General features: G+C 39.3%; 2 protein-coding genes across 3 annotated transcripts; both read left to right on the top strand.

Annotated features, from left to right (window-relative positions):
- Nucleotides 1-951: 951 nt before the first annotated feature.
- Nucleotides 952-3900, top strand: LOC102235420 (ankyrin repeat and SOCS box protein 13-like). Its single transcript, XM_005808157.2, has 6 exons — nucleotides 952-1380; nucleotides 2038-2225; nucleotides 2303-2459; nucleotides 2528-2662; nucleotides 3248-3439; nucleotides 3543-3900. Exons 1-6 carry the CDS (start codon nucleotides 1338-1340, stop codon nucleotides 3677-3679), a joined length of 852 nt encoding a protein of 283 aa, XP_005808214.1. The 5' UTR covers nucleotides 952-1337; the 3' UTR covers nucleotides 3680-3900.
- Nucleotides 3901-8430: 4530 nt separating this feature from the next.
- On the top strand, nucleotides 8431-14848 carry LOC102231095 (ankyrin repeat and SOCS box protein 13-like). 2 transcript variants are annotated; one of them, XM_023350548.1, is made up of 6 exons: nucleotides 8431-8519; nucleotides 10284-10471; nucleotides 11915-12071; nucleotides 12167-12301; nucleotides 12438-12629; nucleotides 13491-14848. In XM_023350548.1, the coding sequence occupies exons 1-6, from the start codon at nucleotides 8498-8500 to the stop codon at nucleotides 13616-13618; spliced, it is 822 nt and encodes a 273-aa protein (XP_023206316.1). In that variant the 5' UTR covers nucleotides 8431-8497; the 3' UTR covers nucleotides 13619-14848. The 2 variants fall into 2 exon arrangements, with proteins under 2 accessions (XP_023206316.1, XP_005808197.1); XM_005808140.2 differs by lacking the exon at nucleotides 8431-8519 and adding an exon at nucleotides 8826-9012 and having other exon boundaries at nucleotides 13491-14847.
- The last annotated feature ends 8589 nt before the right edge of the window (nucleotides 14849-23437 follow it).

Raw genomic sequence — 23437 nt, 5'->3', positions numbered from 1 at the left:
CTGGGCTCAAATGATTTCTGTACTGCAAAGTAAAAAAAAAATAAAACAAATGACTTGTTTTTGTTCATTTTTATGGAAATATATATTTTTAGTTTGAGTTTTTTTAAGTGTTCTAACACAGGAGGATTATTATCAAGTGTTCCAACTAGGACTGAAAGGATTAACCTGATTAACGGTGATGAGTTGGTTATTGAAATAATCGTCAACTAGTTTAGCATTTGATCAATTATTAACTGGAGTATACAAACGCCGCAGTAACTAAGCCAAAATTACTGTACATGTAACACAGAAACATGCATGCATACCTTTTGCTATCCAATTATTAATCCAAAAAGTAGCTAACTGATCAGCCCTGCTCTGTCTTACATGGAGCAGAAAGGGCTCAGATTTTCACATGTTGATAATTTTTTTTTTTTTAGCTGCAGATGCAATCCAAATCCAGTGTTTCTCCTACTTCTTAGCTGAAACCTGGCGCAAGGAAAGTGTCAGAATGACGTGTCCTCTCCAGGGATCCTTTGATTCCCGGATTATGTTTTCAACCGTTACTGTTTTTCGTCACAGTCAATTGATCTCAATGACATTTTAGCCCGCACGTCATTCATATGACACAACGAGGACTTACAGTATTTTTCTGTTGTACTTCGACTTAATGCCAACTGGAATGTTACTGTAGCAGCACTGATGATTTACAGCAGGGGGCGCCGTTGAGGAGAGTGAATGTTCTTCCCCTTCATAGAGTGGCGCATGTCTACTTGTCGGACAGGACATTAGGGTTCAATTCCCAGCAGGTGTTCTCGATAAAATATATTCTTTTTATCTTCTATATTATTGGTATCAAGCACAAATAGCTTAGTTATGGTAAAATTTCTAATTCCATTAACGACAAATGCGCATTTTTCCCCCGTTGCCATGATGAATAGCGTTATTTCCGTCCTATTGATGACGGTTTCTCGCGCTCAAGCTTAACATCTCATGTAACTTGACTCAGAATCGAGTTACTTAGTTGATATTCTGAAACCAAAAACCCGGAGTATTACAGAGCTGGGTAGGTCTATTCAGAGTACCTTCTACTCAGAGCTTGTTAACCCTGCTTTCTGAAACGGGGCCCGGGGCATATTGTTGTTTTTATACAGTGGACAGCAATGGTCCTAGAAAACTACCTAGACGTATAGGTAGTTTTCTAGGACCATTGCTGAGTAGAGAATTACGCTAGCACCTAGCTAGCTAGACAGTAACTACCTGCGGACTACACTTCCCACATTCCCCTGCTGGACCGTCCTCTCCCAAAACGTTGCTGTGTGAGTTCTGGTCGGATTGATTTAGCCATCCGGATCATCATGGAGGTGACTGCGGCGCGTCGCTCGTTTCTTTGCGACATTGGTGAGCAAAACTGTTTATGAGCGGAAAGCTGCGGCATGTTTAACAGTGGCGCGATTCATACAGGCTAAAAGTGGACAGAGCAAGTCAGGCTGTAAATCTGGACCTACACAAACGCAGTAAAAATGTTTTATTTTCCACATGGGTTTGAATATCTCTCAAAATAAAATTTTGTCAGAAAATGTGCTACATAAGACCAACAAAATTAATTTTCAATACATATATTTTATGCCACCGTCCACACAGTCATACGAAATACTGCTGAGTTGACAGCTGTCAAATCCTGTTTTTGAAAAACATATCCAGGTGTGATGCGCTTCTTTATGACTCCAGCCACTTAAAGAAATGTGATTTATATCACTTAACTGTACCCAGTAACTGCATTTAATCATATATTTTAAATTTCTTGATATTTATTGATACTTTCATTGAACAAACAGTGGAGATAATTGTAAAAATAACAATCCTGACAATACAGTTTTTTCTTTTTGATATCACAATTAGGAATTTATCACAACAACAATAAATCAAAATTCTTATCAAGATGAGTGAGAAGCTTCTCACAGTTAATGATAAATGGCCAGCCGTATCTGTGGTATTATTTGGGTCCAGTGTACTGTCAGGTTGTCCTGTGTGTTACTCTGCTGGTGTGTGCGTCAGGTTCCTGGGCAGACCGTACGGTGTTGCATGAAGCCGCGTCCCAGGGCCGGGCCCTCCAGTTGAAGCAGCTCATAGAGAGCGGAGCCTCTGTCAACACCGTGACCACGGATAACATCACACCGCTCCACGAAGCCTGCATTCAGGCCCGTCCCAACTGCGCCCGCCTCCTGCTGGAGGCCGGAGCTCAGGTGAGTTCAGGCTCAGCAGCACCAAAGATGCAGAGGTGGGGGTGAGACGGCGCTTGGTGTGTGTGTGGCTGTTCCAGGTAGACATCCGGACCATCCATGGCAGCACGCCTCTCTGCAACGCCTGTGCTGCTGGCAGCCTGGAGTGTGCCCGGCTGCTCTTAGAGTATGGTGCCTCAGTGAACCCATCGCTCACGGCTCTGACTGCATCTCCGCTCCATGAGGCCTGCATCCAGGGTGCGCCCTCTGGGAACAGACCGGGGGAACTAACGTGTTCATTCAGTAACGTTCCAGTCTCCTCCCAGGTAATGCTGAGGTGGTGAAGCTGATGATAACCAGCGGCGCCAAGCTGGAAGCCTTTGATGTCCACTTCGGTCCTCCGCTTCACATAGCGTGTGTTAAAGGTCAAGTGGAGTGTGTCAAGGTGCTGCTGAAAGCAGGTTGTTAACCAAGTCCAACCACAAACTTCACTCATCTTTATCGAGGTTGTATGTGATCCACCATAACAATGTAGTGTAGAAAAGTGAATTGGAAGGCATGTAATATATAGTACTCAATTATTTTTTGTAAATACAAGTAAAAAAGTAGCATTTAGTTTCCATTGAATGCAACTGCACCTTCTTTGTTCTGCTATCCAGGATTTCTCACTTTAAACAACCAACTGAGTCTAGTCTGTTAGTTTTAATAATTAGCATGAGCCTTGAGATGAAATGCTGATATTTGAAACCGAAGAGATTACCTTCAACTGTAAAGTGAATGGAAAATAAACAGCTTTTATCTCTTTTCTGCATAAAACACCTAAGTGTGCCTCTAAAATCATTCAGTGCACATCTTTTATTCACCCTCAAATAAAGGCATGTTACATTATGTCAAAAACTGCATCAGTCATTGCAACGTTCTCAAAAACAAAGTCATCTCCATTTGTGAACACATTAAACATAGTATTAATACTTTTTCATGATTGTAAATAATGTGAGCTCATTAATTCCAGGATTTGAATAGGTTGGTTTTCATCCTTTGTGCAGGTGCCAATGTGAATTCAGTGAATTTTCATGAGACGGCTTTGCACCACGCCGCTCGATCCCACATAGTGGACATGATCGAGCTGTTGGTGGAATTTGGAGCCAACGTGTACGCCAGTGACAACCTCGGAAAGAAGCCATTCGACTACACGATGCCGGCCTCTCCCTCTTACGCCTGCCTCCAGTTTTATGAAAGTAATTTCAACTGAATTCTGCCAGAAGCACCAGCAGGCTCGATTGGCTACAGTCTGCTGAAAAGCTAAAAAGTGGATTAACAGAGACGTCGTCTTCCTGACAGGTAATCCTCTGAACCTTCAGCAGCTCTGCAGGATTGTGTTGAGGAGGATGCTGAGTACCAACGCCTCAGAGGTCATGGACCAGCTGAACATCTCTCGACGCATCTACGACTACCTCCAGTTCTCCGACAACTGCTGAATCTCTCCTACCCTCTGAAAGTCTTAAAAAGAAATTGTCTTAAATAACTGTATTGTGTTATGTACATTTATTGGGATTCTTGTTAAAGACGTGTGACAAAAGAAACTTAATATAAATGCACCATTTATATCAATATTTCTCTCTCTAGAAACATTTTTAAAGACTCAAAATTTTAATCAAATTTAATCATTGGGTGAGACAATTAAAAAAAATGTTCTGAAGGCTTTTTGTGATTTTTTAATTCCCTTTTCTCGGTGGGTGCAGGGAGTTTCTAGGAACTTAGAAATGTGACGTAAACACTTTTTTTTAAAGATGTCTCATTAGATCAGTTTTAAATATTACTTAATTTTAAGTACTTAATGTATACAAAAGACTTCATCTCAATATGAAGAAGTAGCAATGACAACATGTTTGTTCTCTTTATTTAAATGATGGCTGCAGAAGGATAATCACGTGACTGTGAAGACTAAGGAGGATATACTTTGTCCTGACAGACACTACTCTATTATTTATCATTTTTAATTTACAGAGTGGAACTGGGAAAACTTAGCACAGCCATGAAAACGTGAAAGCCTATTTTTACTCTCAAACTGTAACTACCACTTAAGTTGATGTTATGAGGAACTCACATCATTGAAATATAAAGTTTGGAAAGTTACGGAAGAGAATTAGGGCCTCTGAAAAAAATAAAGAATTCTGACTTTAATCTTTTTTTTTCAGTGATTCTATTCCTCTTCTGTATAGTTTTGACATGTGTACATCAAATTTTTATAATGTTGCTTAATGTGTCCTTATTATTTAGTATCTCCTTTAACTAATAGTGATGTACAAGTATTATTTATAATGTACGCTTTATTTTGAGTGTAATGTGCTTATTTGATACCATAGCAAATATAGTATCAATATTTTTGGATGATTTTTTAGGCAAACCAGAGCACCTGGAGAAAACCCACATATGCATAGTTACCACATGCAAACATCACAACAATTCCCACATGAGGTTTGAACCCTGGACTGCATGGATGCTGCTGTGCTAATTACTATGCAAGAAGCGTTGAATGACATATTGCTAAAAATAATGTGCAATCACAATACAGGAAAATATTTTGAGACTCATTTGTTTAATCTACAAGGAAGACCTGTGAAATACATAATCATTAACAACATAAAAACAATAATAATACAATCTACTAAGCACAATCAATCTAATCTAATCTGAACTGTCAGTATGTGAAATTACTCATGTTGAAGTAATTTAGACCAGGGACTTATTTTGCCTGGTTTGTTAAGTTGCAGGCCCAAATTCCATCCATCCCTCTTTCCCACATGTTCCACGCATGTTTCCTCTTCTGGCTGAGCCCAGCCAGGGCTGGAAAATATATCTCATTACCTCAAGCGCTAAAGTTCATCTGATCCAGTCTCTCTCCAGATCGTTTTCCCTGGCTTGTTTCTGGGTTTTACATGCGCTGCCCACCGTCTGTCTGTCTCTGTTGTACCACTAATCTGAATGGTCTCGCTCTTCAGATGTGTTGTCCTCTTCTGAGGACAGTGGATTCTTGATGTCTCAGCCTTTGGAAGTCTTAACAGTCTGACTCTTTCGAACTTGTGTCGTGTGAATCTGTTAAGTTGTCTTCAGATGTCATGTCTTCCAAAGGACTTTCCTCCAGCTCTTTATCACTTGTCTTGTCCTCTGACTTTGCAAAGTCCTCCTGTTTCCCTTTCATTTCCAGCTTTTGGAGGTTTGGAGAGCCTGACTCTTTAACAGTTGTGTTGTGTGAATCTGTTAAGTCATCTTCAAATCTTGTGTCTTCCAAAGTCCTGTCTTCTAACTCTTTATCATGTATCTTGTCAACTGACTCTGAAAAATCCTCCTGTTTTTCATTTCCTCTCAGCCCTTGGAGGTCTTGAGGGTCTGACTCTTTCACAGTTGGGTTGCGTGAATCTGTTGAATTATCTTGAGTTGTATTTTCCAGAGTTCTATCTTCAAACTCTTTTTCACATGTCTTGTCCACCAACTCTGAAAAATCTAATCGGTTCTCATTTTCTCTCTGCCCTTGCAGGTTTTGAGGGTCTGAGTCTTTCACAGTTGCATTGCATGATTCTGCTAAGTTATCTTCAGATGTTGTGTTTTCCATTGTCCTTTCTTCTAACTCTTTATCACTTGCTTTGTTCACTGACTCTGAAAAGTCTTCTTGTTTCTTGTTTTTTCTCAACCCTTGGAGGTCGTGAGAGTGTGAGTCTTTCACAGTCACAGTCTTGCATAAATCTGTTGAGTCATCTTCAGATGTTGTGTCTTTGAACTCATCACTTGTTTCATCCTCTGACTCTGAAATCTTCTCTACTTTCTGGTTTTCTCTCTGCCTTTGGAGGTCTTGAGGAAATGACTCATTTATAGCTGTGCTGTATGATTCTATTAAGTCATCTTCAGACGTTGTATCTTCCGAAGTACTGTCTTCTGACTCTTCGTCACTTGTCTCGTTCTCTGACTCTGAAATATTAACTTGTTTCTTGTTTTCTCTTACCCTTTGGTGGTCTTGAGGGTCTGGCTCATTCGCAGTTGTGTTGTTTAAACCTGATAAGTCATCTTCAGTTGTCGTTTCTTCTAAAGAGCTGTCTTCCAACTCATCACTTGCCTCATCCTCTGACTCTGAAAAATCATGTTGTTCCTGGTTTTCTCGAGTAGGAGGCACACATTCCCCTTCAGATAATATTGAATCCAACGAAATTTGTTTCCATTCACCTGTTAAGTTACAACGGTCTTTGGTAAACTTCTGATCTTTTGCTGGACGAATTTTATCTTGTATATTCACAGCAATAGAAGACGGAATATTTCCAAGAATGTTCTCAATGTCTAGTTGGAAGGAAACAAATTCCTTCTTGAGATCATTGAGTTTACGTACAAGGGAAGTTAAGCGTTTTGCCATGTTGTCTTTGTCCTTTTTCTTTGATTTGGTCCCAAGTTTTATCGTTGATTTTAAATCCTCTATTTTGTATAGGTAATTTTGCTGGGTCTCCTCCAGCTCTTTGATCATATCGTCTGCCTCTTTGTAATTACGTTCCAGTGCAGTTTGATATAACAGTTCGTTTGTCAGGTCCTGGACCAGTTTTTCTAACTTAGGGTTCAGTTGTGCGAGCCTTTGGCACTCTTTTTTTGCACACCTGTAGTGGTATCTCTTGATAGGCACATCAACTAGTTGTTGTTTCAAACTTTCAAGCTTTTGCAAAAGACTGTTGTTCCTTTTGTCTAAATGATCCAGGTTTTCATCTTTTGCCATGTTTTTGTCATTCAAAGCCGCCAAGTTGAATATTTCCAACTTGTCCATAATCTCTGTTATGCAGTTTTCTTGAATCTTCATCAAATTTTTGTTACTGTCTGCAGACTTTGTGTACTTATCAAATACTTTAGTTTGATATGAAAGTTGGTCTGTCAAGATGTTAACATGATTTGCTAACCTAGTGTTAAGACGTTTGAGGCTTTTCTGCTGTTCTTTAGCCCCACTTAAGTAAGATTTTAACACAGGTTTCTCAATTAATTGTTCATTCGTCCTTTCCAAAGTCCGGAAAAGTTCATTCCTCCTTCTGTCTAAACACATCAGTTTTTCTTCCTTTACATTCCATTTGTCAGCTTCCAGATTCAACTTCCTAATCCGTCTTTCACATTCGTTGCTCAACTCCATCTCAGCTTTCATCACTTTTTTTGGATTTCGGAGATCTCTCTTTTTTTGAAGCTTCTGGTTCTTTTCCAAGAGTTCTTGGATTGCCTCATTATTCCTTTTGCGCATTTGTTCAAAATCAGTAGAGACAGACTTCTGTGTTCTCTTGAAAAAGGAAAACATTTTGAAACTGTTCTTGTTGTCTAAAACTTAAAAATTGTTTACAATTTTCCTTGCCGTTTAAAAATGAAGCAAAATGTCAGAGCGAACTGAATACTAGCAGAATGCAGAAAATTCTGATGATGTATAATATGTCAAATATCAAAGGGATATGTGACATCATTGGTGATGTATGATGTCTCATACACCCAGCTAATGGCAGACAGTTTCAACATGAAAATTGGTTTCATCACACTTGCACTCCAGTTATCTGAAATTGGTTTATGAGTAGACGTATTAGTAAATCAAGATATCACTGATTATATTTTAACTAGTCAAAGTCCCTATTTGAATCTTTGATACTACATTTTGTTTCCCTTATGGTTATATTTGTATTTACTAACACATTTTTAATGGAGTAGCTTGTGATTAAAAGGAAGCTATTTCCCCTTGGAGATCATTAAAGTATATTCAGTTCTATTCAAATTTACCAATATTTTGTATGTTGGCTGAAATTCAACATATTCACAATTAATTACAAACTATCTGAAGCATATATTTTAGGTATCAACAATTGACTATCGCTAGTCATAATGTACATATATAATATTTCACTTTTTGTTCTGGCTAGTTATAATTCTACAGCTATCTTGAAAGCTGTAGATATCTAAAAGTACATTCTAGATATCTTAAATGTACTTTTAGGTAGGATGGAAATAGATCTGACAAGTGGAAATTAAATTTCAAATATCTTGAAAGTAAACAACTATTAGGTAAAACTAAGTAAGAGATATCTGGACCTTTAATTTTGACTCGTCAAAATTTCTTTTAAGATATTTGTAGACTATAAGTTTAATTGCCCATTTTTATCTCTTTCTGGAAATTTACCGTCTTGTTATCTTGCTATTACTTAAACTGTTATCGATTTTTGTGTGGTAGGTACAGACTGACAAGTTGATCTGATGATTACCAGCCACTGCTTTTTATATAGCTTGACCACCTCTGGATGAGACATCTTGAAAAATTGGGTGAGTCTCATTTTTGAGTTTGTGTTCTTTTTGAATGCATCTGATTTCCTACATCCAGCCAACCAAGATCAGAAATCTCTACATGTACACTGTTATTTATTGTCATATCAGCAGTAAATTTGACTTGCTCAGCAATCATTTAATCCTTAAATGATTGTTTTCTCATGGATGGATCATTCATGCTATGATCCGTCCACTCCTGAAACAGGGTGCAACGTAACAAGGCCGATATCTGAATTATTAAATCGATACGCCTGGATATAGCTTTGTCAATACCTAATTTTCGGAAATATTCACAAAAACTACAAGTACCAGGCTTCTCGTCGGCGTTCAGTCATGTCACGTGACTGTAGAAGCACGCAAGCAGTGAAGACGCGGCTGTTTACAAACAACCATAACTGGGTCTCCTTTTAACACCGCTTCACTGGTGAAAGGAAGAGAACAACCAGGATGGAAATAGAGATTTCTCAGCCGTATTACGTTGGGGACATTGGTGAGTACGAGACACGCAGAAGCTCCGGGGAGACTTACGCTTGTTTAGTCCCGACCCGGTTTGACGTCGACGTGTTTGGCACGGCTGCCAACTAGCTAGCTAGCTCGGGAATACTGTGTCAGGTTGTGCACCGCTAGTAGGCTGCCAAAGCTGCCTTCTCTGGCGGCTAAGCGCATAAACATCAGGAACACTGGGTCAGAAGTCTTGGGTATCGCTGTTATCAGCAGCTCTCTGTAGGAGGCCTCAGAGTCTTTAACCCAGTGTTTCCTAACCCGGGTGCGCGAGCGGGACGCCACATGGCTCAGTGGTAGAGCACGCGCACCGTGTAAATAGAGACCGAGCCACAGCCGTCCCTGCGTGTTTCGTTGTTTCTCTGCTTTGACTCACCTGATCCAGCTGTCCGTGTGACTTGGGCCTGTTAATCAGTTGAAATCAGCTGTTCTGCAGCAGGGAGCCCTACAACATGCAGGGCAGCTTAGAACCACTCAGGTCTGAACAGAATAAATTTATCTTATTAAAAGATAAAAGCAATCATGGATATAGAAGTTTCTCTACATGCTTTATGCAATATCAGTGAATCATTTTAACAAGATGAGTTCAGTGTTTGTTTGTTTTTTTTAAATTCTTTTATACTAGTTGGCTCCAGTTTTCTACAGAGCTTGAATATTTTTTAGGTGAGCTACCTGTTTGTTTTTGTTTTTTTTTTAAATTTTGTTTTGTTTTTATTCCTTTGTAAACATGAAAAGGATCCTATTGGCCTGATTCTACAAAAGATAGCTTTCTTCAAACTAAACAAATAGTATTTTTCGTATTTTTCTTCAAAAATAACAGTGTATTTATTAAACTTGATATGTGTTTTTCTGCTGGCAAAATAAATTTTGTTCCACTACCAAATGTGTATTTTTGGAGGAAGGATGAAAAATAGTTCCTTGGATTGAAAAGTTGCAGAGTTCTGCTTTAGATTGTTGAGTTATAATATTGAAATGATGTAGGCTCCACTAGGGTGCATTGATTTTATCAATTAGAGTTTACATTTTCTGAAGATTTAAATTTTGGAAAATCAGCTATAGAAAAGCAGCTGACTGCATCCAGAGTTATGATGTCAAATGAAAGGGATAATAGATTTTTAGGACGTCTTCTTGGATTGAAATTCAGCAGTAGGATGGATGACTGTTTCTGGATGACATGAATTAGTTTTAACTCGGTATGGATGACAGCAGCCTGCGGTTGGATATATGGTGAACCTTCCACCTGCCACCTCTGCCCCTCAGGCTGCTGGGCGGAGAGAACGGAGGTGCATAAGGCAGCGTCTCTCGGCCACGCCTCCCACTTGCAGCACCTCATAGAGGGCGGAGCTTCGGTCAACATGGTGGCGGTGGACTCCATCACTCCGCTGCACGAGGCCTGCCTCCGGGGACAGGCCCGCTGTGTGCAGCTGCTGCTGGACGCTGGAGCCCAGGTGAGCTCTCCTCAATGACATTAAACCATATCCACAACAATTATCTTATGACAGGTAAAAACAGTATTCACACCATTTGAGTTTCTTCAGATTCTTTTATGCTACAGCCACAAACTTTAATCTGTGCTCTGGTCAGATCAGACCAAAATTAGAACGGGGCAGAATCGTAAAAAATTTGAAATGATAAAAATATGTTTAATGAGTTCTGTCAGTTGATTAAAACATGTATTCAGATTAGTCACACTCCAGCGCTGTGGTCAATCATAACTAGTCACTCTGACTATCGTTGTAAGCTTGAAGTATAAATATGCACATTGTTGTGGTTCTTGCAGGAATGGTGGCCAGGGCAAACTTATCCTTCTGCTGCATGCCAACCAATTAAAATGCCAGCAATTATCAGATTTTTCTTTTTTTTTGGTAGCAGAAAGAGGTTATGTAGTCTCCCTGTACTCAAAGATAACTAAGGGAGACTACTGCACACGCTACAAGTAGCAGCGAACTAGTTCTGGGGACAACTGACAGATAAGGTACACTTTATTTTTTAATTCTTTGTGCCCTTTCTGATGCCGCCCTGGGCAAATGCCCATATAACCCGTATCAAAAACCACTACTGTATGCACATTTTCAAAACATGTCTATGAAATGGATCATTGTCTCAAACCAAACATGTATAAAGATTCTAAGTTTTCCAGGAGGATTAAAAGAAGTCATTTTGTTTTGAAAGTCTGTTTAGAAATGTCCCTCTCCTTTAATTTCCTATGGAACTTGTCCGATGAGGCGACAGTTTGTCCTCATCCAGCCGAGCGGTCGACGTATTTCATACATGTGAAATTTCAATCTTTCAAACTTTTGTTGCTGTCTACTGTTGTGGAAAACTTTTGCTGTCGTTCCCTGTGTGTTTTAATGTATATATTTTAAACAATTTACTTGCACAGTAAATTAGGGTGTCCAGATCAGATATTGATATCGAAAATTGGTTCAATATCAGTCTAAAAACAAGTATCAAATTATATCGGCCTGCATCTAAATTCTCTGATATAAGCATGCTGATGGAAGCACTCTGCTCCAGGATTTAGTCTGTCCCAGTAATTCTATCCAGCAGCGCTTGTGAAGACCCATTGGTTAATAATAAACTAATTTGTTGTTCTTATTGCTATTGTTGCCGACTGTTGTTCGCTCAGTAACATCACTTGAACAAACCTTTTCTAACATTGCACACTAGAAGATATTTAATAAAAATATGTATGATTGGTGCTGATATTGTATTGGTATCGTCCAATACTCAAAGCTAGAATATCGGTATCATATCTGAAGTGAAAATGTTGTCAGCACACCATTACAGTAAATACTAATCCCCGAAATTGAAGCCATAATAACTAGAGTTCTTCTAGAAAAAGATAGGTTTTTAGATTGTGACATTGTGCGTCCCATGTTTGATTCCAGGTGGATGCCAGGAACGTGGATGGAAGCACGCCGTTGTGTGACGCCTGTTCAGCTGGTAGTCTGGAGTGTGTGAAGCTGCTGCTGGAGCGTGGAGCCATGGCCAACCCGGCCCTCACCTCCCGCACCGCCTCCCCACTTCATGAGGCCTGCATGGGAGGCAAGCACTTCATTCTCAATCTTTACAATGCAGACTTTTTTTATGAACCCAAATGAAGGATGTTTTTAAACTGGGGAATGTTATATTTCTAACAGGTAACTCAGACTGTGTGAAGCTGCTGATTGCCATGGGTGCTTGCCTGGAAGCGTATGATCTTTACTACGGAACTCCGCTACATGTGGCCTGTGTTAATGCACACACAGAGTGTGTTAAAGTTCTGCTTAATGCAGGTGTGTGTCACCACAAAGCAGATTCTTTAATTGGGATGGACAAAATCAAATTAGGATGTTTGCCAATGTTCAAAAAAATACAGCAAGGGGTTTATTGACCAGAAAAGGAGATTGACTGGTTGTCCTTTGTTTCTAGGTGCTAAAGTCAATTCTGCTAGGCTACATGAGACCCCTCTGCACCACGCAGCTAAACACATGAGAGTTGAAATGATTGAGGTTCTTGTAGAGTTTGGAGCCAACATCTACGCTAGAGATCAGCACAACAGGAAACCGGTGGACTACACCACACCTGGCTCTCCTTCTGAGGCCTGTCTGCAGTTTTATGAGAGTGAGTTTTATTCCTCCAGCGGTTCTAAGAGACAGGGTCATTTAGACCCCGCAAGATTTTACTTTGTTCGCGGTCCGGCAGGGTCCTACTGACTGTGTGCGCTTTTACAAATTTTTGTTGTGTGTGGTTTGGAAAGCGATAGTCTGATGGGGGACACCTCCCCTCACTTCCCTGCTGTTCAACAGTGACATTTGCCACACTCCTCCTGAGTGTTAAGAAATCATTGAGTGAAACAAGCAACCTCTAGAAAGGATGCAGTGTCAGGGAATCTCCACAAGATGGCACACTTAGACTTAGATAGAAAAGATCATTCTTTCATCTACAACTTTATATAAAAAAGTATTTTCATTAATCTAAATGTAAACAGATATAATATTATTTTGCTCGTTTTTTTTAGACACTTTTAGGCATATATACCTTAATTCCTTTAGCACTTAGGTTTACATAGCAGAACATGATTAATATATTTTGTTTGATGTTTGTTAAATACTACCATAGCTTACAAAAACACCTAAATTACAACATGTTAACACCTTTTAAACCAAAGATTCAAAGATAAGGATAAATTCAGAATGAGTGTGTGAAAACTAGAAATTAAACGAGTCACTATGCTGATTATTATTGTCTGTAATTAAGAGATGATCTCCCACCCATCGTTAGCACAATGCCAAGAGAGAAAGATTTCCGGAATGACCTTGTAGAGAAATGAATGCAACAGAACTGTTGTTTCCCATCAACCTGGGAATAGTTAAGGTGCAATTTCCAGTTGTAAGACCATCTAGTAAGATTAACAAGTGGAAAACATTCAGGGTAAATATTAAATCTATGAATGTGTTAAGTCTGTCCTGTCTTTCCCCATAGCCATCCCCATGACTCTGCAGCAGCTCAGCAGGTTGGCAGTGAGGAGGAAGTTGGGAACAACATCTCTGAACGTCATAGCTCAACTTGACATGCCAAAGCTAATCATCAGCTACCTCTGCTATCAGTGACTGTTACACCTGCTGGGAGAGTGGGCTCCAGACTGAAATCAAACTGTTGTCTGGAAAGCAAACACACACTGGTAAACATGGTGCCAAGCATCACAGCAATGCCTGCTTCTGTCCAATACTGCACTTTATTATTGTGTGAATACTCAAAAGTGTAACTAACAAGGTTTAGTATAGCTTGTTAGTTAATGGTAGCATTTTAGCTAATGATGGTCTACATACTGATGTTAGCATAGAAGAGAGAGGTAGTTAATGCTAACTAACATGGTATTGTTAGCTAACACTGTAATCCAGTGTTGGTGTCTGAGATGCTCTTAGCATACCATGCTAAGAGTATATATACTATGCTAGACAGCCAGTGGGCTAAAATCGCCATGTTAGCTCATGTTAGCATTTTTTTATAATGAAAAGATGTAAGCTACTGTTTGCATGGTGGAGTTCATTCACACTAAAGTTAGCATTCTGCTTGACTTTAGCATTATAGCTAATGCCGGCACGAGACGCTATTAAAATAGCAGCTAGTCCTGACTATTTTTAGCTAAAATGCTACTATTAGCATGTTAAACTTGTAGCTCTACTATTCTCGCACTTTGTACTTTCAATCATTTCTGCGTCTGTTCAGCTCCTTCAGTATATGAGCTTATCAGTTTTATTTTCTTTTTGGTTTCTCTGCCCAAAAAGTGAAAGTTTTGGGCAGAGAATATTGACAGTTGCTTATTTAAATGAAGTTAAGTATATATTTGCAATATGTCTTAATTCATCTTTACTGTTTGTCACGTAAGACTTGTAATAGTAATTATTATAAGAAGTTTCCAAGTTAGTTTGAGGACTATTATTTCATAACACTTGCTGATTGTTTATAATGGCACTGAAGTCAGCTCACTATGAGGTAGCAAAAAAGTCCTTAAAAGGCCAAATGTTTATAAGTGTACACAGAAAGTTTTTTTTTTTGCATTTTAAAACTTTTTTAGGAAACTGAATAGGATCCTTTAATTACATTAAATCTACTGCTTAAATGATAAAATACAATGTCCATATGTTTATTCATTTGTTTATAAAAAAATGTATTATGTATTTAGAGTGGCAGTAATTATCTTGAACAAACTTATTTCCCCTTAAGGAAATGTTGGTACTGAATTTCTATATATATATAAAGAAATTATGTATATATACTGTATGTGTGTGTGTATGTAATATATAGAAGTACTTAAAACAGCTAAATTGTGACACATTTTTTCCAGATTTTTTTTCAGATTATATGAGCATTGCCTCTTTCTACATACAGTTTACTGAGTCTGCCTGTTAGGATTCTTTGGTGCTTGATGTTTAGTCGTTCAGGCTGCAGCTAGCAGCGGGCATGATTCCTCTGCACACGCCAGCTGAACATCAGCCTGTTTTAGCTGCACCTGTGTTTTAATATTCAGCATGACGGCGCTGCGCCAAGCTTTCAAAGCCCTTCATTCTTAGTCTGTGATTGTTGTCCAAACTTCTAGATTCACCCTCTCATGTGGCTGTGGGCCTAAACCTGCCTGGGCTGTACAGATCTGGCCTGAATACATCTGCTGCACTTCACCTATTGTCAGACAAGCTTGATTCATCCAAATTTTAATTTATGAAAGTTTACCTTTAGCCAAGCTAAAATGTTTTGACTATTAGTCATTCTCAGGAAAGGAGTCCAACACAATAAAGTTCGGGCTGTAAATGGAGATCTGTGGGCCTTTAAGGATAAATAAAATGTCTGACTCTAATACAGATCTGAAAATAACCAGTGGAAAACATGCTCTGTTTAAAAACACCTCCGGGCTATAGTGGGGAACGGAAAAAAATCAAGTGAAGGGAAGGTATGAAAGAATGTCCTGCTTTCTAATAACTCGAAAAGACAGATGAGGACTAAATCTGGAACACACTGAGCCTTCTGACAACACTATGAAAAGCAGGTAGAACCATCAGAAGCACAGTCTAAAAGACTAAAACTTCCAACAGCTTATGTAACAGATAAATTCATAGAAGCACATGAGTATAAAGTGGAAGGAAAATCATAAATGGTTAAAAAAAACCCCCACAAATTTGCTTCTGGATTTTCATTCACTCCCTTATGACGGGCAAGACATCTGCAACCAACCTCAACTGAGAAGCACTTCACAAACCACCACATATGTAGAGCTGGTCAGTGACCATAAGTGGGCAGGTTGGAAAGCTAGGTACTTCCTGGTTGAGGTTGGTTGTAGTTTGCTCTTTGGCCAGAGCCCTGAATAGTTTTGGCATCGAGGGAGAACACAGAAGGACAGCCATCTGTAGCAGCAGACATTGGCTCAAAATAGTTGTGGCTTTAGAGAGGAGAACTGTGGAGTTGATGTAGCTAGTTGGCCATCTGGACACGAGCTGGGGACTGATCATCTCTGGACAGCTCACCTGGAAGGGGGTGTATGATGTTGAAATACCAGAAACACCCAATGATTCTAGGAACATCACTGCTGATGTGTGCAGAAACATCAGTGTGATGTGTGTGATGTATTTTCACACAGAAAATCATTGAAAAATATCTTTGTTTTTGTAATTTATCTTCATTTCACACACAAATATATTACAGGTATTTGTTTCAGATAAATGCAGTGACTATGGCTTGTAGATTTCAGTTTGGCAGACGACTTGACTTCTGAAACTATCAGTAACTGTGGAGCATTCTTCACCCAGACTTGATTTTAAAATGAATAAATAAATAAAAAAACAAACAACAATTTTAATTTAAAAATAAGACTTTGAATCTCTGATGAAGAGCCCAGGTAAGAACTAACTACTGGGCATGTCACCGTTGTTGCCCATATCCTGGATCTGGCCGTATGTGGTGGTTTGTGAAACTCAGACTCCAACTGCAATCCCAAACCTTGAAAATATCTCACCAAAAGTTTTGTTTTACAGTCCTTTTAAATCTTTTGCTATCTCTGTTGCCCTAAAGCTTTTTCTACTCAACCTTCCATTAATGTGCTTCGCTTTGGTGAAACACTTTATGTCCCTCCAATTTCTTGACTCACCTGAAACAACACATTTTAGGGGAATGTGTTTACGAAGTAACTGTTAGCTCAGTTGTACTCTACTGCCACTAGGTGGTGCCAGAAATAAAGAAATCAACAGAATACATTTGCTATTGGAGGACTTACAAACTGTTGTATAAAACTAAAGCAATTGGTAGAGATTAACTTGACCTTGCTGCCTTCCTCTCATTGCTCATCTACCTCCTGAGAATTAGACGCTGGTTATAATGAGAGTGTTAGGTTAGGGTGTATGGGTATACAGAGGGGAGCATGGAGGAAGTAGGAGGCTCCTGGTTGAGAATGAGGGATAAACATGGTGCTGGACGGTGTGATGGTCCAGTGCCATGCTCCTCCATCAGATACAACGGCTGCATAAAGCCCCCACCTCTCACTCCCTTTGAAATTAGCTACAGATGGATTGTGGTTTCCAGACATGCATATGTTATATACAGCGTATGTGTGTTTCATAGTGAAAAACCTAATGTAAATGTTTAAGTTAACTGAATGTGGTTAAGGGTCTAAAAACATCAGTAAATGGAAGGAGAGAATTGCATGTTATAGTGGTGGTCTCTGAGAACAGCTCTTCTGTTCTCGCTTAGTTATTTTCCAAAAAGAGAAAATTTGGTTTGTTAGAACCAAGTGTAGAGAATTAGTTCACCCAAAGATGGGACTTTGACTCAGTATGAAGTAAAAAAAAAACTGCTGGAGATAGGCACCAGATGGATGGATGGATTCTGAAGGGCAGCAATGTTTTATCCCCAACATCATTCAGTATATGGTTTTATTCCTGAACTCTCTTTTCAGCTTCTCCCCATCATCCTCGCTGACCTGCCTGCTGGGTTCCTTCTTCATGATGCTGATTGTCTATTAATGTTCACTAACAAACCTCTGAGGGCTTCAAGGAACAGCTACATTTATGCTCAGTTTATTAGAATACTGGGACCGTTAAAGATGTCTAAAATAACATCCAGACATTTTGAGCTTAATTTAAAAAAGCTATATAGTTGCAGACAAAAATATGTTATTTTCCATCCTCAAATTTGAGTCATCCACATTCACATGAAGGTTAAAGATAAATATTTACAATATTAAAACTGAGATATTCCATGATGTTATATAGTTATATGGCCAAAAGAAATCAAAAGAAGTTGACGTGACAGCTGTACTTGCGAGGGAATGAGAAAAGCATGCAGCACAGGTCAAGAAAACTTGGATCTCCTAAATTATAGCACACAGATGTCCCCGCAAAGTTCCTGGTGAACATCAAGTTTGAAGATTACCCCTTTTACAGTGATGATTTATTGATTGCACAGTAAAATGACAGACTTCCAAAGTATTCTCAGCGTCTGAATCTCGGCCTCCGCCCATCGTCTAGTCCCACACTTACAGTCCGACTGCTTTGGTCTGAGAAAATCACATTCACGTGTGTCTGGATTAGAACACTCAACACACATATACACAGAGGGAGACTTCAAAAGCTGCCAGAGGACCAAGACATCTGGTTGGAGTTTCTGGAGGGAGTCCCCTGTAGCAGACGTCCCCTGTCTCAAATGTGGTGTCGCAGTGTAAATGAACTGAACAGACATTTTCCCCTCTTTCCTTTGTTCTTTAGCTGCTTATGTCTGCATTTAAGCAGTACCACCTCTGAAAAACCAATGACTAAACTCGGTCTGATTTAGTGCAGTGGAGTATTCCACGGTTTGTGCACATTGACTCATTCATAGGGACATGTGCCAGAAGTAAAATTGGCCTGTTTCTAACCCCAGATACTGTACGCTTCACTTATGTCTGAGGATCCATTGCAACTGACAACTTTAATGACTCCGATTCAGACTTCAAAAGATCAGCTATGGGTTGACTGGAAATCCTCCGGGTTAATGTAGTGTCAAACCCAGAGGAAGCAGCAGAAGGGAGAATGGGATTACTAAAAGCTCCCAGGTTGTCACTTCATTTTCTGTCAAATGCATCAAATGTATAACAGAGAATTCAAATCCTCCCTCTCTCTTGTTGGCTCTACTGTTTCTCATCTTTCTTTTGACAACAACTTATAGAGATGTTGATGGTCGTCTACGTTCAGTGTCTCTGCTCTGTCTTCTGAGAGCCCCAGTTGGTCATGGCAGATGGCCACTCACACAGAACCATGTTCTGGTTCTGCTTGGGATTTCTTCCTGGTAAAGGGGAGTTTTCTTTCTACTCTGGCTACATGCATGCTCAGTACAAGAGATTGCAGTGAAGTCAACCAGACTCGGATTGACTAATCGGTAGAACTGGGACATTTCCCTTTGGGCCGTTCTGATGATTGGGCCTTTTTTTCCAGGCTGGTGTGCAGTCACAGCACTGGTGGGTTGATCCCATCAGCTTCTACTGTTGTATGGCAGACCATTCTAACCTGAAATTAGTTTCGTCTGACTATCTGTGATTGATGTAAGCGTGGTGAAGCTTATTTTATGTTAAAACGACTTGTCATAGATGCTGCCCCCAAACTGGTAGCTCTGTTTTGTTGTTGTTGGTTTTGTTTTTGAAGACACTGAAAGATGTAATGTGTCACTGCACTCGATCAGCAGTGGTTTTTAAAAGGTGGATGGAAAGAGCAAGGATGATACAGAGAAGGCTAAAATGAAAATAAGGAAAGCTACAGGAAAATGAAATCAGCATCTCTGTCAGGAACTTGTCAGGAACCATGAAGTACTCTAAACTGTCCCGCTACACAGCTGCATTGACTGTGGACTTCAGAGAACCCAGTGGAACAGAACCAGCAGGTGACATGACATATACTGACTGGAGAAACTTCCCACTGGACCTCTCCACTCTTTGGTCATCTTGACCCTGAGCTGGGCCCAGCAGTGCTATAGCCAACATGGATTTAGTTACATTCCAGATGCCTGAAGCTGACTTGTTCACCTTCTGGCATCTGGAATGTAACTAAACCAATCTGGTGAGGCTCTTCCTGATATCTTGGCTGAAATCTTTTCTTTTGGTTTTGTGGCGTCACAGAGTGTGTCGGGGAATGACCAGGAGCTTAGAAAGCTAAGAGATTATCTTTAAAAGGCTTAAAGTATGTCAATTTCTAATGTTGAAGACAGCAATAAAGGATTCCCCTAAAAAACTATTTGTCATTATTGTAGCAAACAGGAGAAATAAAAACTGGAAAGATTTAGTCTAATTAGAAGTAGAAACTGTAATTCTGACCTGCTATCAGTTTAAATGTGTGTACTGTCAGTCAGTCCAGGATAATTGCAGCTCATTTCACTGATGTGCAAAGAACAGCACATGGTGTTCTGAAGGTACGACTGTTGCTTTGAACTACTGATAGCTATTAATTAGATCTTCTTCACCGCGATCTTGGCACACTTTCAGCATCAGCGGCAGTAGAAGCTTTTACTGTGTGGTAAGGCTGGGAACGCTAAGGTGGAGTTGAACATTGTGTTCATGTTGTAAAGGCTGCTATAGAAGCAGACACGTCTATTAAAGTGGGTTCTGTATCACATGTAAACTTAACAACGCTTACCAAAAACCCTAGATTGTATTGGATTAAAGCAAACGTCTATTTGTAATGGTCTGAGATGAAACACATGCATTAAAAGTAAAAACCATGGGGTTTGTTGTGCTCCCAATTAAACATTAATTTCTATTATGCCACTTAACCATGGAGAGACTCTGACAGTATAAACATTTTAAGCAAAGAAACAAAGAAAACAATAGTTATAATTACTACCAGTAAAAATCATTTATGAGGTGGAGTTTGTCAAGTTGTGGCTACTTAGATATATTTTATACTTCAAGAACATCAAAGTTAGGACAGATGAGGTCAGGCCAGTGGTCTTGGCTCACAGTTGCAGTGATCAGCGGTCTGAGGTCGCCGCCTCTCCTGCCCTGCTGCATCGCCACCTCAGCTCTTCTTTCACAGTACATTCACACAGCACCGCTTCTATTGCCACCTCCCTGCTAACAGCTATAGTGATGGAGTGTCCAAGTCTCCCTGAAGGGGAGGATGAGCCTTCAGGGATTAAATGTCCTGATCCCGTTGCATACTGGTGGAGTTGGAGTTGAACGACTGTAGACTTGTGAGTTTGACATCCCACATAATGAACTGTCTTGTCTGTTGAATTAGAATAACGATCCCTTAGCAACAAACATGAGGCTGCAAGTTGCTAAGGGACCTTGTAAAATTCAAAACTTCACAATACATGTACAAAGTGAGGAACTGTCAACTTCCACACAATATTCAAAAAACATTTTGTGAGAGAGGTGGTGGTCAAAATTTAAGAGAAGGAAATGAAAAAAAAAAACAAAACAATGTATTACAACAACCAATAATAATTTTTGTGTATCAATGTGTGGGGCGGATCTATAGAATGGATTAAATGAGGAGATTATAGTATGTAAACCAGCTTCTAAAACTGTATGAAAAGGAGCTTATCAGAAAATATGTTGTATAGGATGGGTATCTCAAAGACTAAAAATTCTACTATTGATTTTAATAATGTGTGGGGAATTGTACTTTCAATAATGAGAATGTGAGGTTTGAGCGTCATTTAATACAGGAGTACCTTAAGGCTGATCTGGAGGTTAAAATGATTGTATATTGATTAGTAAGAGAGGGGCAGGAAGTCATAAGATCTTATATCTTCTACAAGCTTCTTTTTGAAGAAATTGTATAAAATTGCATGTCGTTTGGCATACTTGTCTTATTCTTTTCCTGTTTTCACTTTATGCCTGGCTCATCTTGACATTTCTTTTTACTTACTACATGACTTAAAGTAAAAAGAAACTGAAAATTTGGCTTTCAAACTTAGAAAGTGGGTCTTCAAGAGAAATGTTTTTCTTCTTCCCTTCCTGATCTTCCGTAAACCTTGCAGGAATACTGTGAAAACAAAAAACAAATCAGTTTGGAATAAGGAGGATTTCTGCAGCGCATTGCAGTCTATCTTTTGCACCGCTATTCTCATTACAATACAACACCCCAGAGATTTATAGTTGTGTGTGATTTACAATGTTATAACTTTAGAAGATCAATCTGAAGCTTCATCCCCTTGTCTTCAAAATGCATGAGTGAGAAAGGAAATTTTAATATTGATTCTGTTTGTTTCTAAGTTAAAGTTTGGTGACTGTTTTATTCCTCAGACTTTAAAGCAGCCTGAATTCAGATTACACACATTCGGCATCACAGAAATCCCAGCAGTGTTCTGTGTCAAACGCTGCACCGCTTCATCATTCCTCACATTTCTTTACTTTGAGAAGGTTTCAAAGTTGCACAAATGTTCGGAACCTTATGATGATAAATCAGCCGTGACAGGGTCAAGACATGCTTCAAGATCATAGAAACTGTAAAGCGCCTCTGCTCTTCTTTTTACACACATATTGCATGCATTAGAAGGAAGCCCGGAATGTTGCACAGAAACCATCAAAATGGCTTCGGAAGTCACCCTTCAGACCGGATCAGTTGTTCTTTCTCACAATGTATTTATTTCATCAGGAGGTTAGAGGAAGCAACTTAACACAGGCACCAGTATGTAACTACTTACATTAGCTCTCACACATTTATATCCTGACTTAGGTGTAAATCCTCACAGACTTCACAGTTTAAGCTGCTTCTTTTCTCTGTCAGAATATCTTCATTTAAAAATTGCTTCTTAAAGAGATAGAAACCCAGTTTCAAGGTGTCGTTTATGTCATGTCTGAGATATACAAAGTTTTTAAAACAACTGATTAACTTAATTTTTTTAGCTACTTGATTGTGCTGTAAAATGGCATAAATACTGCTACTTAAAAAAAAAGATTTTTTTTTACATTCTATGAAGGAGCTGTGCACATGACACCAAGATGCATTATGGGAAGAAGAGAAGGTGAGGCAGTGTAAGGCTTCCCAGGCTCTGCTGGGAAGCCTTTGGTCCTGCCATCCTTGTTGACGTTATGTTAACATGTACCAAAAGTAATCACACCTCAGGGAGATTTACTCTAGATTCAATATTATTTTTATTCAACCAAGAAGTTGTTAGATGAAACTTTTTGAACTAATCTGAATAATGAACTCAGCTTAATGCACTGTTTGGTAACTAGGATCAGTCGGAGTGTCTGAACTGAAAGTCATTTGTTTGTAAAATGCTTTTAGAGACATTTGTTGTTAATTTTGTTTCATTCTAATTTGTTGTTAAAGAAGTAAAGTGACTTGGATTGAAGTTTGTTTCTGACAGAAACTGAGACTAGCCTATCTTAAAATGTAACAAAGGGATTGGAATTTAAGTATTAATAATTAAAAAGAGTTTTTTTATATTTTGATATTGAAAAAATATTTACACTTTTCTCATTAATAAATCCAGCGTATTTATATATTCACTACAAATATCTCAAGGCACCTTATAAAGAAAGTCAATTCAATCCAGTCACACATGTGCAGAGTTACATGTATTTACTCTCATCTTACTCCCCTGTCAAGTAAATATTAACGTGACTGTTAGCAGTCTCTCCTGTGAATGTAAACCACAGACCTGTCGAGCGGCCACACTTCCCTTCCAACTCTCTCTGGACATTGGGTAATGTCTGGATTCTTTGCATTGTGGCAGAGCTGGTGGTCTGCTAATGCAATTGTCGCAGTGGTCTGTGATGTTGGGGCCGGTTGAGCCAAAATATGAGCTAATGATGTGAGCGGACCGCAGTTTTCCAACAGAGGCAGGGAGCCGAGTGTCTGTAGCTCTCAGAGACTCGACACATGGAATAGGAAACCGAGCTGCTGTCAAAGATTTGCCATCTCAGATGGAAGGATAAACATTTTTCAAAAAGCTACACCCTC

The sequence above is a fragment of the Xiphophorus maculatus genome, chromosome 17 (genome assembly GCF_002775205.1).
Source record: "Xiphophorus maculatus strain JP 163 A chromosome 17, X_maculatus-5.0-male, whole genome shotgun sequence".
NCBI lineage: Eukaryota > Metazoa > Chordata > Actinopteri > Cyprinodontiformes > Poeciliidae > Xiphophorus > Xiphophorus maculatus.
Note: the sequence above shows the minus strand (reverse complement) of the source record. Positions and strands in the feature narration are given on the sequence as shown.

Bases quoted from the DNA above. Each gene is read 5' to 3' on its own strand.
- LOC102235420 (XM_005808157.2), top strand. From the start codon at position 1,338: ATGGAGGTGACTGCGGCGCGTCGCTCGTTTCTTTGCGACATTG. The intron at 1,381-2,037 runs GTGAGCAAAACT...TGTGTGCGTCAG, and splicing joins CTCGTTTCTTTGCGACATTG to GTTCCTGGGCAGACCGTACG. The intron at 3,440-3,542 runs GTAATTTCAACT...TCTTCCTGACAG, and splicing joins CTGCCTCCAGTTTTATGAAA to GTAATCCTCTGAACCTTCAG.
- LOC102231095 (XM_005808140.2), top strand. From the start codon at position 8,970: ATGGAAATAGAGATTTCTCAGCCGTATTACGTTGGGGACATTG. The intron at 9,013-10,283 runs GTGAGTACGAGA...TCTGCCCCTCAG, and splicing joins GTATTACGTTGGGGACATTG to GCTGCTGGGCGGAGAGAACG. The intron at 12,630-13,490 runs GTGAGTTTTATT...CTTTCCCCATAG, and splicing joins CTGTCTGCAGTTTTATGAGA to CCATCCCCATGACTCTGCAG.